Here is an 18,089-nt window from a genome sequence, read left to right on the forward strand (position 1 = left end):
CTTTATCTTTGGCAGATGAGTATAGAAGATTTTTCAGAGACGATTCTGCAGAATTCCAATTGTCACCTGGAAAAATTACAGGATTAGAAAGTTGGGATACCTGACTGGCCTGACAGGAATTGCTTTTTTTTTTTAGCATTCTCGGCTTTATTATGTATGTTTCTAAGTGAGTCAGTATAGTGGAAGATTGTGTTAGCATTTTTGGAGTTTTTTAAAAAATTGGAGGAGTTGTACAGTAGATCGGATGGGTTAGTAAATGTAAAACTTTTAAGTTTTTGTCTTAAGATCATTGTATAAGTTCATTCAGCTGAGGTCCAAGAGAGTTCTTATGTGGTAAGTAAATATTAATTGATCATGACATATGTTGGCAGAAGTTCATTTAATCCATCTGCCTTTTATGTGAAATTCCTTGTGGGATGCATTTGAGCAGTGTTAAATCACTAGCTTGTTTTTCTCAAAGCCCTTGAAACAGCATGCATTTGTGGTATGAATTTTAAGTTTGCAAAATCATATTAATTTGGAAACTGTATTCATTGCAGCACTCAGTAAGGCTTTAATTCTTTTGACTGAAAGTTTGGTTCTAAAGTATTTCTTGTCCTAAGATATCTTTCAGCTTATGTTTATAGTGTAGGCAGTAGCAACCATTGTCCTTGCAACACTGGAATTTTGGACATTTACTTTAGGTAAATTCATGTTAGGATAGACTTCTAGATGTCTAAATTATTTGTATTGATTGGAATTTTGTTAACATAGCTTGCTTTGTTTTTTTTTTCATGATTTCTTAGTCTCTCAAGTCATTATATTACTCATACTGAATTCAACACGTGTTCAAGTATTGTTCTGATACATTCTTTTTATTTAAAAATAATAAGCTGTTTCATTTACTTTCCTGAAGACCATGTAGATAATAAATAACTTATATATTATAATATTATATATTATATGTAATACTTTAATATACAATAAAAATAATAATATATGACATATAATATATATATTAATTAGAGAAAGTCCTCAACTGTGAGTTAGGAGGCTTGAATTTTTTTCCAAGTTCTGTCATTAAGGAGCTGGGCAAATCACTCTATCTCTCTGGATTAGATAGTTCCAATCTATAAAATGAAGAAGGCTTAGGCAAATGAATATTAATGTCCTTTCTGACTATAATGTTATGATTTTGGTAAATATTTACAATATCCTTGACTTAACTAGAAGACCATATTCCTTGAACTTCATGATTTACAGAGATTTCATACCACATTCTATGTGTTTGTTTATCTCAAAGGAGTTTTGAGTTCTTAATCTTCTTGTTTTATTGTGTTATTCCCTTTAAACGTGAAATATGAAATTGGAATAAATTGTCAATGTGCCATTTCTCTTATTTTGTTTAAGAATAATTGCTCCACATAAGTTATAACTAAATTCTCATGAAAATCGAGAGTGGATCTGTGTACTGAAAGAGAAAAGTGCTTTACTCATTTACTGTGTAGTAATATTGTATGGGGAATGTGAATTGTAGAAACTGTTCTGTTGTTTGAAACTGTGTAGGAGGTACCAAACAAGACAGATCCTGCCCTGAAAGAGCTTATATTTTATGAGTTTGTGAACTTTCATCAAAAATAGGCTTTATCACACTTTTCTCCTCCAAATTGAGAACAAAAAACCCATTATATATTTATATAGGTGAAAGCAAAACAAATTTTTGTGATGGCTAAGTTCAAAATATTTGTTTCATTTGGTACTCTGAAACCTTCCCCTCTCTATGAGCGAGGTGGGTAGCGTGTTTTATCAGTAGTCCTCTAGAATTGTGGTTGGTCATTACATTACATTTATTTTAAAGTTCTTTGTCTTTACCATATTGTTATCATTGAATACATTGTTCTCTTAGTTCCATTCACTTTGCTTTGTCATAAAATTCTTCCTAGGTTTCTTAAATCATTAAGTCATTTCTCACATCATAGAAATGGTCTATCAAATTTATATATCATAATTTTTTCAGTCATAACATTCCCTTAAAATAAGTTTTTGTTGATTTTTTACATCACCATAGTTTTCCTTTCCCGTCCAGAGAGACATCACATGTAACAAATACAATTTTTAAAAAAGACAAAATAAAAGAAAAAGAAATAGCATAATTGATATATATTTTGAAAAAATCTGAAAATATAGTAAGAAAGGAGTCCTTTTCCAGACTTTCTGCTTCGGTAAAGTGTTTGTTGGTTTGGGAGTGTTGTCTGAGATTTATTCTTTGAACCGTATTTTTAAAAAATAATTTTGAAATATTTAGTTTATATTTTTGTGTGTGGGGTTGTTTTTTCCCTTTACATTGTTGTCATTTGTTTGTAATGTCTTGGTTATGCTTGCTTTACTATGAATTAGTTGATGTAGATCTATATCTGCTTCTCTGTCTTCATTCCATTTTTTTTTATAGCCAGTAATATTCCATTATATTCATGTTTAATTGTTTGTTTAGCTATTTCCCAATTAATGGGCATTTCTTTTGTTTCTAATTCTCTTCTGTCTCAGAAAGCGCTAATATAAATATTTTGGTGTATGCAATATAGGGATTTTGTGCTTTATTTTGGAGTACAAATCTAGGAATGGAATCTCTGGCAAAGAGTGAGCGTATGGATATTTTATTTAATCACTTTATTTGTGCAATTTCAAATTGATTTCCAAAATGGTTGTACTGTTTCACAGCTCTTCCAGCAATGTTCTTTAATGTGCCTATCTTCCCCGAGCCCTTCCCACAAAGACTGTTGTCTCTAACTGATATTCTTAAAAGACACTTTTCCTCCTTCTGTGGATGGACATCTCCACAAATTCAGTTTCTTTGCCACTACAAAAAGGCTTACTAGAAACATTTTTGTAGAAATAGGTCCTTTCCCCCTTTTTTTGGGATTGACCTAATAGTGATATTGTTGCATCAAAGGATCAACACAGTTTTATGGCATGGTTTGGATAAGGTTTTAAATTACTCTCCAGAACAGTTGGATCAGTTTGCATCATAGAGTGGAAATTCTTAAAGAAAATTTGTGCTCTTTTTTTCATATTTAAAAAAAAATCGATGTTGTGTTTTTAAGATGTTTATTGAAGCACTCTTCATATTTTTATTTGAATTCATAGATACTGACAAGAGCACTGGAAGAGAAACCAGATGATGCAGAATATTACTGTCAAAGAGCTTATGCCCACATTCTTTTGAAGAATTACTATGGTAACTCCCTTATGTAAGATAATGTGATTAGATAAAGATTATAACATGTCATGAATCACAGAATATTAGTGATTTTTATGAGAGATTAAAAATGTTTTTTGTCCATTTGTAAGTTAATTGAATTGTTATCAAACATTTTTATAAAGAGTTGGATTGCATTTAAATTTATATTATTGCATAGCTGTTCTCTTTGTTTGGTTTGAGTCTCCCCTCTTATAGGTCAGGCATTGCGAGGCCCTGGAGATAAAAAGACAAAAGTGAACCATGTCTTTTCTCAAGGAATTTATTAGTGGAGACAGTTTGTTTATAAATTAGCACATACCACATAAATACAAGATAACATTTTGAGGAGGGTCTCTGTAATAATTGGGGCAGATGGGGTGAAAATCTGGAAACAGTTCATGTGAAAGGTAGTTCTTGGACAGTTGAGGAAAACAAAGGAGTCTAACAGGAGATGCGGTAGGAGTACATTCCAGGCATGGCATATGGCGAGTTCACTGGTTCAGAGATAGGAGATGTAAGCAATACCAAGAAAGGCCAGTTTGGTTGAACTGGAGAATGTGGAAAGGAGAGTAATGCACATTGTTGGAAAGGTATTGTTGGGCTAGGTTGTGAAGGGTTTTAAAAGCTAAAAGAAAGTTACTTTTAGTTCAAGAGGTAGTTGACAGCTGGTTGGTATGTAGTTTCTTTTCAGTCTTAATATATGTAGAAAACAATTCTCTTACACTTCCTAAGTAATTCTGTTGCCACATGTAGTATTTTAAAAATGAAAAAAAATATTTACAAGCTCTACTCTGTTACAGAAATCATTGTTTTTCTGTAAGTAAAAAATTCTAATAGTAAGAAGGGAAATGATTGATTGGAGCCAAAACTTCACAGATCATTGGAGAATTGAAAATATGAATTGAAGTCTTTTAACTCCTATTCTAGCATTTTAACATTGTATTCTAAACAATTCTAATGCCACAGACATGTTTTAAAGGATAGAAACATAAAACCAGGCATTGGAAGGCATCTAAGAGGTCATCTAGCCCATCTGCCTATCTGACGTGATTCAGTTTTCTTGACAAAGTATCATCCAACTATTATTTAGACACCTCCTAATAATAGGTTCATTGCTTCATTAGTCTACTTAATTTTTAGACTGCTGGTAATTAGGAAGTTTTTCCTTCTATCAAATTGAAGGCCTTCAAATGAATATAAAATAAGCTCTTTAATAAGAAAAAAACCCTAACTTTCCAACAGAAGCTTTTGCACTATTATGAATCTGAGAAATTCTAGCATTGTGAGTGCTGAAAATCAACATCTGAAAAATGCTTTTTTCATTACTACTATTAAGAGCATGGATTGAAAATATACTCATGCAGGAATCAGAGATTGGCTTCATTAAGAGATCTAGTGACTTATTGAAGAGTAGGTCAAATCTGTGATTGGTATCTTGCATTAGAATCTGTAGTGATAAGATCCTGAACTATTTTTAGCAGGTTATAAAAAGTTGCAATATAGCTAGGTCCTGGTTTATGGTTTGAATAACAGTGCTTGAGACTGTAGAATATGATTCAGTTCTGTTGGGGACTTTTGTGTCATCATTGATTTGATAGGGACCATATTTGTCCTCTAATCTAGTTTCCCCATTTTACAAGTGAGATAACTGAGAAATTAAATGATTTATTCCAGGTCACATAGTAGTAAACGTCAAATCCTTTGGTTCTAAATCTAGCACTCTTTACATTACATTTTTCTGTCTCCATTTAAGTCTGAGACCCTAGGAGGATTGAAATGATAATAGGACATGGGAGCTGTGAATTTTAAAACTACTCCACCCTACTCAGACCATACTTTAGAAGATTTGATTTAGCTATCTCCTGATTGTAACAATGAAGACACTTTTAACAGAATCAGGAATGTCTTCTAGTACTTTACATTACTCCACCCTACTTAGCCATACTTTAGGGGAAGATAAAGTTGTAATCTCCTGACTGAACAATGAAGGTACTTAGTTCTCACCTTATAGTGAAGCTAGAACTTTAAGCTAAGTCTATTTTTAGACCTTAATACAAAAAGATGTTAAGTAACTATAAAGGTTAAATTAACCACAAAAAGGTCACGTAACTAACAAAAGGTGAAATTAACAAAGAAGTGTGAAGTAGCCCAAAAGATATAAACTAATCAAAGAAGGTGAGAACTAAAAGTATGGGCAGTCCTGGAGAAAGCCTTTGATGTGATTGTAGATGTGAAAATTTAGAGGTGGAGACACAAGGGTGAAAGGTCTATATATTTGGGATTTTTTCGTCTCAAAAACTCTTTCCCTGGAAAGTTGGATCTGGCTGATCACTTCCTGTGAGCAGCCTTGGGTGCCAGTTCGCACCTGGAACTCTGCCTGGAGGAGCTCACTCAGACAGCTTCCTTGAGATGGTCTCGAGGTGAGTGATAAGACTTACTTCTTTTTCCCTTGGGCTCAGGGAGGCCCCTTTGGCCAAAGCCTTTAACTCCTGCCTGGCTCAGCCTGAGCTGGAGCAGTTTAAATTAATTCTTTTTCCTCTCCCTCTCTCTTCTCCTTAAATTCCTTCCCTCTATATTAATTAAATTACCACAAATTTCCAGACTGACTTGGGAATTTTATTTGGCGACCATTTAAATCTAGATTTAAAGTCACAACTCTTAAATTCATCTTTAAAGTCCCTCTCTGAGTTTATCCAAGATGTCTATATAATTTTTTGTTTGTTTTGATGAATATATTGTTAAATCCCTAATAAAACATGGAACAGAAAAAACAATTAAGACATCTTTGTTTAATACCAAATAACATCCATCCACTTTGAGATAATAGAGGTTGTGATTCTGCTTTTAGAATGAACTGGAATAAGTTTATTATCTCTCCAACATGAAAAATATAGAGATATTTGAAGAGAGCTATAGTGTTCTTTCTAAGTTCTCTTTTCTCCAAATTAAATATCAGAATTTAGATCTCATTTGTCCATCTTATCCAACCCATATTCTGGAAGAATATTGCCACAACATACCTGACAAATGGTTACCTAGTTTGAAGACCCTCATTGGGGTTGTGGGCACTTTAGGACAAGTCTGATTTTACAAAACAAAGTTTATAGAAATAAAAAGATGATAGCTTTCTGTATGCTGTCCTAATCAGACCATAATGAGGATATCATATTCAGGTTTGGTTACTAGAGCTTAAGAAGGACACAGAAGCTTTGAGAGTGTCCAGAAGAGGGCACTTAGAATGGTAAAGGAACTTAAGTCCAAATCATGTAAAGATCAGTTGAAAAAAAAATCAGAATAAATGAAGACTTAAGTATTTGAAGAGCTTTTAGAGGGATTATACTTTCTGGTTAACCCTGGAGGAAAGAATCAGGATATTGGGTTTAAGTTGCAAAGGGACACAGTTAAGCTTGATTAATTTCAGAGAAAACTTTGAAGTTGCTGATAAAAATATTAATAGCATAAGACCACAGGAATCTGGTATAGCTCCACTGGATACCTGCCCTATTGACATTGGTTCTTTAATGACAGTTCTTTGAAATGGCCATTCTTATGTTTATAAATCTATATTATTGCATTATTTCTGGTCCACATCTCTGTCTTTTCTACAAGAACAGAACATTTTGTCAAATACTGTGCTAAAATCTAGATAAATTATTTCTTCTTTTTTGGGCAAATTTATTTTCTGACACACTAGCTGACACCTTGGAATTGTTTTATTTCTGGTTTCTTTTATCCTGGAATTCCATCTTTTTGAGTTTTTAATCTACTTCTGAAATATAGCTTTTTGTATTGCAAAATTTGTTTAAAGAGCTATTTTAAGGAAATTTTTCCAAAACAGAAAACTATAATTCAAAGTCAGAACTGAACATCTATGAGTTTCTTTCCTCCTTTCTTGTTCCTTTGATGGCAATTTCTTGATCCTTACACTGTGTTTCTTAAGTTCTCTGTTTTTTTTAAACTGAATTTCTCCTTATCTTTTACATGACTTAGGGCTTATTTTTTGTAGTTTTTATGAATATATTTATTAAATCTAAAGAAATAAGGAGAAAAAACTAAGAAGTCATATTTAACCATTTAACATTTTTACCAAGTCTGAGGTGAGAGACATTTTTGTGAGAGAGACAGACACACACACACACACACACACACGCACACGCACACGCACACGCACACGCACACACACATACACACACATGCACACACACACGCACACACACACAGACATGCATGCATTGCCTAGAACAAAGTTTAATTTGACTTAGTATCAGTGGTATTGTCTCTGCCTAAAGATTAATGGACTATCTGATACAGTGTCGTATAAGTAGGGTGGTTAATTTTAACCTATTTTTTTTGTAGAAGCTGTTATAGATGCAAAGAAATCTCTTGAACTCAGTCCATATAATTCCATGGCTCTGCTGAGGAAAGGGTATGTATGGCTTATATAGTATACTAATTATTTTCCTTATTTTTGTGGTATAACTTTTTACAGGTTTATTATAGAGTTCTAATATCCCTGGTATGATATGAGTTTTAAAAAAAACTCTTGCCTTCTGTCTTAGAATCCATATGAAGTATTGGTTCTAAGTTGGAAGAGAGACAAGGTCTAGGCAATTGGGGTGCTCTATACACTGAGCCACCTAGCTGTCCAGATGATAATGAATTTTAGTGAAACACTGCAGGTGACTTAATTTCAAATACAGCTTGCAATTATTTTGTATGTTGAAGTCAAGAGTGTGGTAATTGTCTAGAGAGCCAGGCCTAGAGATGGGAGGTCCTGAGTTCAAATGTGACCCCAGACACTTCCTAGCTCTGTGACCCTGGGCAAGTCATGTTGCTTTAATTGTCTAGTTTTTACTGCTCTTCTTCCTTGGAGCCAATACATGTATCAGTCCTAAGACAGAAGGAGATGGTTTTGATTTTTTAAAAAAGTGTGGTAATAAACTTATTTACAATAGTTTTTTTTTAAAGAAATAATGAATTTAGGTATTATTGAATGAATTTTCCCCTTTTTAGTTTATTATCCACTTTGGTTCACTCTGTCCTTAAATGTTCCTCTTGCTCTTTCATCACTGCTTTAATGTACCTTAATTTGATGGATGACAATTAAAAAATAAGTTTTTGGGAAGAGTCAACATAGCATAGTGGGATAGAGTGCAAGACTTTAAGTCAGGAAGCTCAACTCTATCCTTTGGGAAAGTTACTTCACCTCTCTCTGAGCTTCAGTTTCCTCATTGTCAAATGGGTAATAATACTTGTAGTATCTACTTCACAGGGTCATTGTGGAGCTTATTAATATGGCCCATCTAAAGCACTTTACCAATATCAAAGTGCTAAAGAAATGAAATGTATTCTGTAACTAGGGAATTCCTTTCATGAATAGGTCCAACTTGAAAGCTGTTGAGGTCTCTTTCAACTTAGATCATGTGCTTTTGTCATAGGATGTGGCTCAATGAAAAAATATCAAGATTATACCACTTTGATTATATTGAGTCAGTTTTGAAAAGATAATCTTTTAGGATTGCATAATCTATATCTTTGTGTTGTTAAAATAGTTTGAAAACTACATTTCAACATAAATATTATCATTCATAAACTTAGTTTTTATGCATGCAAAAACTATTTTGAGTTGAGATTCATAAATTTCCCTAGATTGCCAAAAAGGTCTAAGATACAAAGTTAACAGCTCTTGTCTGAGGTGCTCACTATATAGTGCTTTCTCTGTGTTAAAAGGATCTTAAGTTCTTTGTAGTACTGAGAAGAACCAGAAAGAGGATTTTGATTGTAAGCTGGCTATTGGATTGAGGGGGTTAGCCAGAACACTCTTACTTTGTGATCATGTGTACAATAAAGTGCAATGCCACAGAAATGCACAAAATTCATACTTTGACATTCAACTTCTCTGAAGACACATATCACATCTCATTTTGTTTTGAAGCTTCACATTGTTTTTAAGTTGGAAACAAACCACTCCCTCTCGGCAGTGTGATATAGTAAAAAGAGAGTTGGATCTGAGTCAGGAAAAAGAGCTGGTTTTGGTGTGTTATTTCCCTGCTCTTAACATAGCTTCAAAGGTAGTGAGTAAGGTACTTTGTAAATGTTAAAATGCTATAGATATTTGAACCTTAACAATCTTGTATAGAAGGAAAAACTGCAGAAACTTCTTTTTGAAACCTTTTTTTTCCTTTCAGAATGGTTTTTAGAAATGCTAAATGCATATTTTTGCTATTTTTTTATAAACATGTTTCCAATTGTAATCAGGAGATTTACTTGTACCTGAATTATAGCCATATTTAATACTGGTCTTACTTATTTTGGTTTTGTTGAAATGCATTGGAAAATAAATTTTCATATGAACATGCTGGAAAAAATAGTTTTATCATCCAGCAATAAGAAAAACTTCTCATTCTTGTCTTTCATTTGTTTTGTTTTCATATGCTTATGCCAGGATAGGTGAATACCATGAAAAAAACTATGATGAGGCTCTACAGAGTTTCACAGAAGGACATAAATTAGATGGTAAGTAATAGAGTGACACCAAAATCATCCAATATTTAAAATATTTGAATTAGTTATGGCTATAAGGGTTTACATCTAGATTTATTTAGTATAAATTTAAATTAATTGCAAAGTAAGGGCTAGCTTATTTTCCCTTTCCTGGCATTTCATATTGATTATAAAATTTGAGTTGATTTAAAAAATAATTTTCTTGGGTCTTTCTCTAGCATTAGAGCATCACTCTAGCATAGAGTGAAATGCCCAACTTAGAAAACAAAGCTATACAAATTCAAGGAATGTCTTCTCATGTTTTAGACTGATGATGTTATTTATAAGGCAGAATGGTTTATCATGTGCTTATTTAGCATAAATTAATTCATTATCAGTATTTGCTAAATGAGGTAGATGAGGTAGAAAATATTTCAGCAAATGATTTTCCAGGGAAGCAAATTTTGGGTTTAGATAGTTATTATGGTAAAGAATAACTAGGTGAGGGGAACCAATAAGTTAGAATAGAACAGTATTAATCATCCTAACTTTTAAAGTTGAGCCATGTGTGTAGAATTTATTATAGATGCTTGACTATTCAGGCACATATATAGAATGATTTTTGTAAAAGCAAAGATAATAACATTTAAAGGTTGTCTAGTTAACTCCTAGAAAACCATCTCAGCTTTTTTTTAAAATTAAAAAAAATTTTTTTGGGGCAGCTGGGTAGCTCAGTGGATTGAGAGCCAGGCCTAGAGATGGGAGGTCCTAGGTTCAAATCTGGCCTCAGACACTTCCCAGCTGTGTGACCCTGGGCAAGTCACTTAACCCCCATTGCCTAGCCCTTACTGCTATTCTGCCTTGGAGCCAATACACAGTATTGACTTCAAGATGGAAGATAAGGGTTTAAAATTTTTTTTAAACCCTTATCTTCCATCTTAGAATCAATAATGTGTTTTGGCTCCAAGGCAGAAGAGAGGTAAAGGCTAGACAATGGGGGTGGTTAAGTTACTTCAAGAGGGAAGGTAAGGGTTAAAAAAAAAATTTTTTTTTAAACCCTTATCTTCCATCTTAGAATCAATAATGTGTTTTGGCTCCAAGGCAGAATAGAGGTAAAGGCTAGACAATGGGGGTTGGTTAAGGGACTTGCCCAGGGTCACACAGCTGGGAAGTGTCTGAGACCAGATTTAAACCCAGGACCTCTCATCTTTGGGCCTGGCTCTCAATCCACTGAGCTACCCAGCTGCCCTCACTCAAAGCTTTTGATGGTTGCTCAAGATATTATATTCATACTAAGCACAATACATTATTATTACTTACCTTGACTTACTGCCACTAATACTATTTTTGAATTGTTCTACAATTCTAAATATGAAACCCCAACTTTGCACCAATGCATTTTTAAAATTTTGTGATAAACAGTAAATTATAAAAAATTCCACAGCATGTATTATATTTGATATTCTAGAGTATTTCAAAATAATATCTCTTATTCTGTGCTGTCTTTTGTGCATGCCCTGCAAAAGGATTTTATTCAATTCAGTAAGCATTTATTTTTTGTTGAGAATGAGGGAAATCTTCAGGTCTGAATCAGACTGATGTGAAATAACTTTGGAAATTGTTATTTAGGAATAGTAGTAAAGTGTTGATAACTTATGATAATCATGAAATGTATTGTCTGTTGTTTGAGAATATTTTAAATACTTCATCAGTTTCAGGATGTTCTTTTCCTTCCCATGGGCATTTTATCTTTTTAGGCACTATAAGTATTGGTGCATTTCGTTCTAGGTTTTCTGAAGTGACTTTTTTCCTAATGACTTTTTTTGCCTGTATGGACATTTTCAGATATATTTATGTATACATATGCTGCTTCCCAATCTTGTACCTCCCTGGGCAACTCTGGTTCCATCACTTGTTTTATGTGGTTATGATCAAAGTTGCTTTTCACTGTTGGCACTGATGGTAAAGCCAAATCAGTTTTTAAGGGCAGGTAAAGTCTATGGCAGATGAGGTATAGGAGGAGAGGCAAGAGGAAATAGCTGTATATTAAAAAATAAAAAAAACTTAGTGCCACAGAAGTTCCCCAGGACCCCATGGGGGAATGAGGAACCCTGCTACTAGATGCCAGATACAGAGTTAATCTAAATGAATGACAAGACAACTCTGATGTAGGGAGCAGAATTTTACTTATCAAAAGTGTATGATATAATGTTTTTATTAAAACAGGTGGTCAAGAGAAAACTTGTTTATTTTTGTTTATGTAGTGAGATAATGGGAATTTGTAACTAGAAATAATTGTGCTGCTAAAACAAATTCTTTACAAATAACTACAAATTACATTTAATTTTTTTATTTAGCTATATGCAAATTGTAATAGTTGCTTAAAGGATGGATGCTTGTATTTTTTAAGGTGGTAAGATTCATTATATTAAATTCATTACTTTTCAGATGCGGATAAAACTTTTGATATCTGGATTAAAAGATGTCAAGAAACTCAAAATAGTAAGTATAGCTTTTTTGCATTTAATATTATTAAACTAGCTAGATATCCCAAAGTACTTAATCAATTTGCCTCCCTGGGCTAATCTTTTTTTTAAACTCTTTCTTACCTTTTGTCTTCAAAACAATACTCTGTATTGGTTCCAAGGCTGTGTAAAGGTTAAATTTAATGGTTGGATGCAGTTATTTACCAAAATAGAGGGGAGACAATGAAGTAGAGAAATATGAAAAAGGTTAGAGAAAATATCTATACCAGTCCTCAGCCAGGAGGGCCCATAGTGAGTAATCACGTGGCCTACTCCAAGATGGAAGTTAGTCTCTTAGGAAACTAGGAAGGGAGCCAGCCTTTTCACTCACCCAACCAAGTAGTCCAGGAGTCAGAGTCCAAGTTGAACTGCAGTCTCCAGTGAGGTTCCCTTGAAGACTATCTCCAGGAGTCTCTCTCCACAAGACTCAACTTCACCAGCTTGCCAGCCAAAGGATTTTTGTGGCTTTTATGGTGGTTTCCTATTCCCGCTCCTCTTCACAGGGGCCAATCTCAGTTTCCAAAATTGTTACACCTCTGAGTTTTCACCTTTGGATTCACACATTTTTTCGAGTAGGTGAACTCTTAAAAGAATTCAAGTTTCTGGCTGTTTGAGTTAGAAAAAAGGGTGGAGCTCTTCCAAGTATTTTGCTGGCTTCTTAACTCTAATGGTGTTAACTCTGCTCCTAGGAGTAAGAGTTTGTGGACTTCGCTTATTTTTTTGTTGATTAATTAAAAAGTAGACAAGAGAGAATTAATCCTGTCTTCAGTTTAGTAAGGTACTAAGTAAGGGTACTTAAATTATTGTTATTCCAAAGTGTTAACTCCTATTAAGCAAAGAGAACAAAGGATTCCCTTTTCACAAGTGCAAACTTAGAATAGACAAAGAGAACCAAGAATTTCCTTTCACAGCAGAAGAGTGGTAAGGGATAGACTATTGGGTCAAGTGACTTTCCTAGGGTCACACAGCTAGGTGGTGTCTGAGATCAGATTTGAACTGAGGACTTCCCAACTCTAGGCCTGGCTTAGTATCTACTGGAGCCATCTAGCTGCTTCACTCTGGACTGATAATTTCTTTACTCTTTGAACTTAATATTTTAAAAAATTATCTTCTTTCAGATTAAAAAAATGAGATAAACATAATGCATAAAATTGCCCCAACCAACATAATTTTGTAGTAGGATTATTAATGCTTTATTTAAAAATTCTATATATTAATTTTTTAAAAGTAAATTTCATTTTAAGGTTATGAATATTTTGTAATGCCATTTAGCTGATCTTCCATTCATAATATTGTTTCTGTGGGACTAAATGTCTCCTGTAATGTTGTTACATCTAGCATAGTTTTTTGGGAAATCTATTATTAGATTATATTACAGAAAAGTATATATTGTATATATTAATACTATAGTATTAGAGATAGTAAGTGGTATATACATGACCTTTAGGTGTGCATGAAAATAGACTTGCTAATTTCAGATTTGTATATTGCCTAAACCAACAATAGAATGAATTTAACTTGATTTGCAGTGGTATGGTGTGAGTATATCAGTGAACTAAAGATAACCCTAATATCTAAATGACTTTCTTTCCCAATTAAAAATGCATAGAAGATAGGTATAAACTATTTGGATATGTAATTGTTATCTTGACTCAAAGTAGAAATGTATGTACAATTGGTTTTAAGCATGCCGATAGTACATAAAAATGTGTCATTTTATATTTTAGAAGCAGTGTCAGAATCTGGAATGGTAAGCCCCACATTTTTATTTTTATCATTTTTGTTTTAGTTTTACTTTTATTATATCTTGAGTGCTAAATATGTATGTGACAGGATTTGGGATGAACAATTTCTTAGTTGAATGGTTAATACTTCTGGCTTAATAGCTGTTTATTATTTAAAAATTGAAATTAAATTCCATTCTTGACTGATGATTTTCATATCTAGTAATATTTTAATACTGTTAGTCTGCACAAAACAACAGTGTTTTGATGTTTTCAAATATATTTTTTCTCTTTCTCCATTAGTATCTTATATTAGTAATATCGTTAAACATATTGTTTCCTGAGAAGTACTTAGTGAGTTAGTGAGTTCATATTTTAAAATATATCTGTGTCTAACAAACACTTTAACATCATCCTTTCTTTGCCATTGGTATTCAGTTAGTTTTTAGTGAAATTGAATGAACATACCCTAATTTTTGGCCTAGATTTCTGCTATCTTTATTGAATTTAGTTTTAAGATTGAGTAAAATTTTCACAAGTCTCTACCAATTTCATAAAAGTGGGGTTATTATTCTGTGGGTAACCCTAAAGAAATCAACATGTATTTCAATTAATATTTAATTTTTACTAGTAATTTATCTTGGAAAAATGTATCATTATTAATATATATTAATCCAAGTTTATACAAACATGACTGAAAATATTATAGTTGCTTTTGAGAGTAAATATTCAAGTTTTCTAATATCTGGCAATACTTTTATTATTGAATACATTAAAATTGAGATTTCATAATTTTTATTTCTTTTAATATTGAAATTTTTTGTTCTTCAATTCTCTCTTTGCTCCACTTAATTTTTTATTTTTTAAAAACCCTTACCTTCCGCCTTAGAATCAGTATTAGTTCTAAGACAGAAGAGTGGTAAGGGCTAGGCAATGGGGGTCAAATGACTTGCCCAGGGTCACACAGCTAGGAAGTGTCTTAGGCCATATTTGAATCTAGGACCTCTCATCTCTAGGTCTGTCTCTCAATCCACTGAGTTACACAGCTTCCCCTTCTTTGCTCTACTTTAAATAAAGCAGTTAGAGATTAGAATCAGATGCCCAGATTGTGGCATATTTTTAGCCATTTTTTTTCTGGGATATAATTTTTGCTATCACCATATGCTCCCTTTTAACCATTCCTATAACTTTGTTTCTTAATATTTTATTTTTCTCAATTAGCATTTAATTTCTTTCCCTCAGTCCACGTTTCCCACAAACATGAGAAGGGGGTAAAATGGAACCAAATGGTCCATCCTTTGTCCTTTCTGAACTGAAAATTAATCATAATACCCTTTCAGTTTCATTAAAAATACTCTTAATTGCTACCTGGCTGTAGTTGGATAGTGATAAGATGTGTGTCTGTGCGTGTGCATGTGTGCATGTGTGTGTGCACATATTTGTATACAAATAGTGACTTAAAAATGTTTAAATTTCAGTTCAGGAAGTTAGGGTATCTTCCTTAAAATTAACATTTTTTATTACTCATTTCTCAAACTTCTAGATTTTTTGCTTGCTCAATTTCTCATTACTTAGAAGAAAAATAAACTTTTATGAAATTGAAATGATAAAAATTGTGACAGTGGCCAAAGCTTTCTTCGTTCTTTTTGAAGAAAAATAATTGTATCTTTAATCAGAGGATGCATATTATATAGACACGAATAGTTATCAAATTTTAAAAGTCTTAGAATATCTCATTTACATAAATTATTTTCCTTTATTTTTTTGTTTAAGAATATGATTCATTAATGCTTTATTTTTTACCATTATCACTTTCCTATAACCTTCCCCTACCACTGTAACCCTACTTTGTAAAAAGGAAAATCTATAAATGAAAACTACCTAGCAGTTGCATATTAAAGGGTGTTCAACATACCTCAACTCTAGTTCAGTACCTCTGCTAAGAGGAAAGAAGTATATATATCATCTTAGGGCCAAGACTGATTACTGTTTTAACTCTAAATTCAGATAGTTTTTAGTGTTGTTTTCATTTACATTTTTTTGGTTATTGTATATATTTCTTGCTTGATTTTCCTTACCTTATTTCATGTAAATCTTCCTATTTTTCTAAATTTCTCATTTTCATCATTACTTATCACATAGTATTATTCTATTACATTTATATACCACCATTTCTTACCCATTTTTCATTCAATCAATAAATAAATATTTATTATTTACCTATTTTGTGCCATGCTTTGGAGATCTGACTATAAAAGCAGGACGAATCCTCCCTTTAAGAAAATTACTGGGGGGGGGGGCTTATATATTTAAACAAGATATATTCAAAACAATTAATGTTTATAATTTTTTATTAAAATAAGAGACTTTTTATTTTTTATTTGTTTTTATTTAGCTTTTCCATTATCAATATAGTTAACAAATTGTTAGGTATAAAGTTTGAAAGTAAATGCATTTTAATGTACACTTGCCAGTCTAATTTATAACTTTTTTTTAAATTCACTATGCCATAATCAGAGTGTACAACAGCAAAACCAACAATCAAAAATCAAGTAAGTATTTTATTTCTTTAAAAAGTGTTTAGTTTTTCAATAAATCTACTCATGGGGGGGGGGGTAGGGTGGTGCAGGGAGGATTATTTCCTTGAAGTAAAAGGTTGCATTCTTTGATTTTAAAATGACCTTATGGTTTTTTTAATTTCACCATGTGATTAGAAAAATTAATTCCTAGTGTGATTAGTATTGGCATTTCAATTTAGTTCATATCATACTCTTGAATTTACTTTAATTTTGAAGTTATTTTACCTGGCTTCGTATTTGTTCCTTCATCACCTTTCCATAGATCAGGAACAAGCAACTTTTTCTTCTTAAAATCTGATAGCATTATAGTAGCTAAACAAATTAGTAATGCAAATATAAGAAAATTGACAGTAAATCCTCTGAAAATTTAATAAATTATGCCTCATTTTTTTTCTTCACTGAAATTTTCATAGAAACACTTGATGAAATAAGAGTGGCAGCTGCTCAGGGCCATCTCTGATAGAAGACTAAATGTGATGAAGGTTTAGCAGTATAAGGATGGTAACCTGCTTGTGAGCTAGTCCTCACCATAAAAGTTAAGAGGTGGCTATTCTGCATCTATTATGTTTCCCCACCCTTCTTTTGGTGAACCAGTTAGGGGAATTCTTTTCTTACTTCTGGAAGGACTAGGAAGACAAGAATAGGAGAGCTCACACCACCAACCAGGGTAGTTATAGGTACCTAGCTTTTCCAATAATTTTGGGTTTTCGTGAAATTTCTTTTTATTTGGGTAAGCTTACATCTCTTTTCAAGTTTAGTGGCATAAGGAATATAGGTGATGATGGAAGACTATAAAGTATTTTAATATATTAACATAGCCCCTCTATATATATTTTGAATTGGGAAAGATACAACTTAAGGTTATATATAAAATTATATATCTTCTAGGTCTTTTCTGTGTTTTTAAGGGAATATTTGGATTCCTTCCCCTATATCCATTTAATGAAAGTACATTTCAATATTAGTAAAGCAGGTTTAAAATGTTAATAGAACATTCTGCTCTTGTCATGTTCTTAGCAGAAAAGAAAAGCCTGGGGAAGAGGTAGCCAATGTAGGAGAGTAGAAACATGGGCCTTTGGGCTTTACAAAGATTGTGGTTCAGACCATTAGGACCATAAACACAAATTCATGCTTGACACCATTTAAATATAAAATAATATAGAAGAAAAACAATTGCTTAGTCTTGACAACATAGATGCTGAAACTGGAGAGAATAAAAACTCTGATGGACGATCAGAAAGTACTCAATGACATTCCTCATAGTTGTGAACATTATAATTGCTCAGCTCTGTCTACAGCTTAGTAAATAATTTTTAGTTGTTTTTTTCTAGGATGATTTCCTTAAATCATTTTAGCATTTTTTGAGCTTGTTTCTTTATCATCACTTGGTATGTGTTGAGGGAATAAAGGAAGATATTAACTTAAGCAAAACAAGGTTAGGAATACCACTTAGAAAGTCTTGTTATTTTCCCCAGCAAGTGGAGACAAGGTCTTTTGGATTATCTGTGCCACCTCTTTACTTCTATTAATTCAGATAATAGGTAATTGGATATTACCTACA

General features: G+C 32.6%; 1 protein-coding gene across 1 annotated transcript in view; it reads left to right on the top strand.

Annotated features, from left to right (window-relative positions):
* The window catches only part of SUGT1 (SGT1 homolog, MIS12 kinetochore complex assembly cochaperone), an 88,915-nt gene that overhangs the window by 4,798 nt on the left and 66,028 nt on the right, over window positions 1-18,089 (top strand). Inside the window, exons 3-8 of the mRNA XM_056807434.1 lie at window positions 3,124-3,214; window positions 7,574-7,643; window positions 9,663-9,733; window positions 12,149-12,202; window positions 13,953-13,975; window positions 16,467-16,501. Coding sequence (XP_056663412.1) covers window positions 3,124-3,214; window positions 7,574-7,643; window positions 9,663-9,733; window positions 12,149-12,202; window positions 13,953-13,975; window positions 16,467-16,501 — 344 coding nt within the window. The remainder of the gene's footprint in view (window positions 1-3,123; window positions 3,215-7,573; window positions 7,644-9,662; window positions 9,734-12,148; window positions 12,203-13,952; window positions 13,976-16,466; window positions 16,502-18,089) is intronic.

This window comes from Monodelphis domestica, chromosome 8, assembly GCF_027887165.1.
Source record: "Monodelphis domestica isolate mMonDom1 chromosome 8, mMonDom1.pri, whole genome shotgun sequence".
NCBI lineage: Eukaryota > Metazoa > Chordata > Mammalia > Didelphimorphia > Didelphidae > Monodelphis > Monodelphis domestica.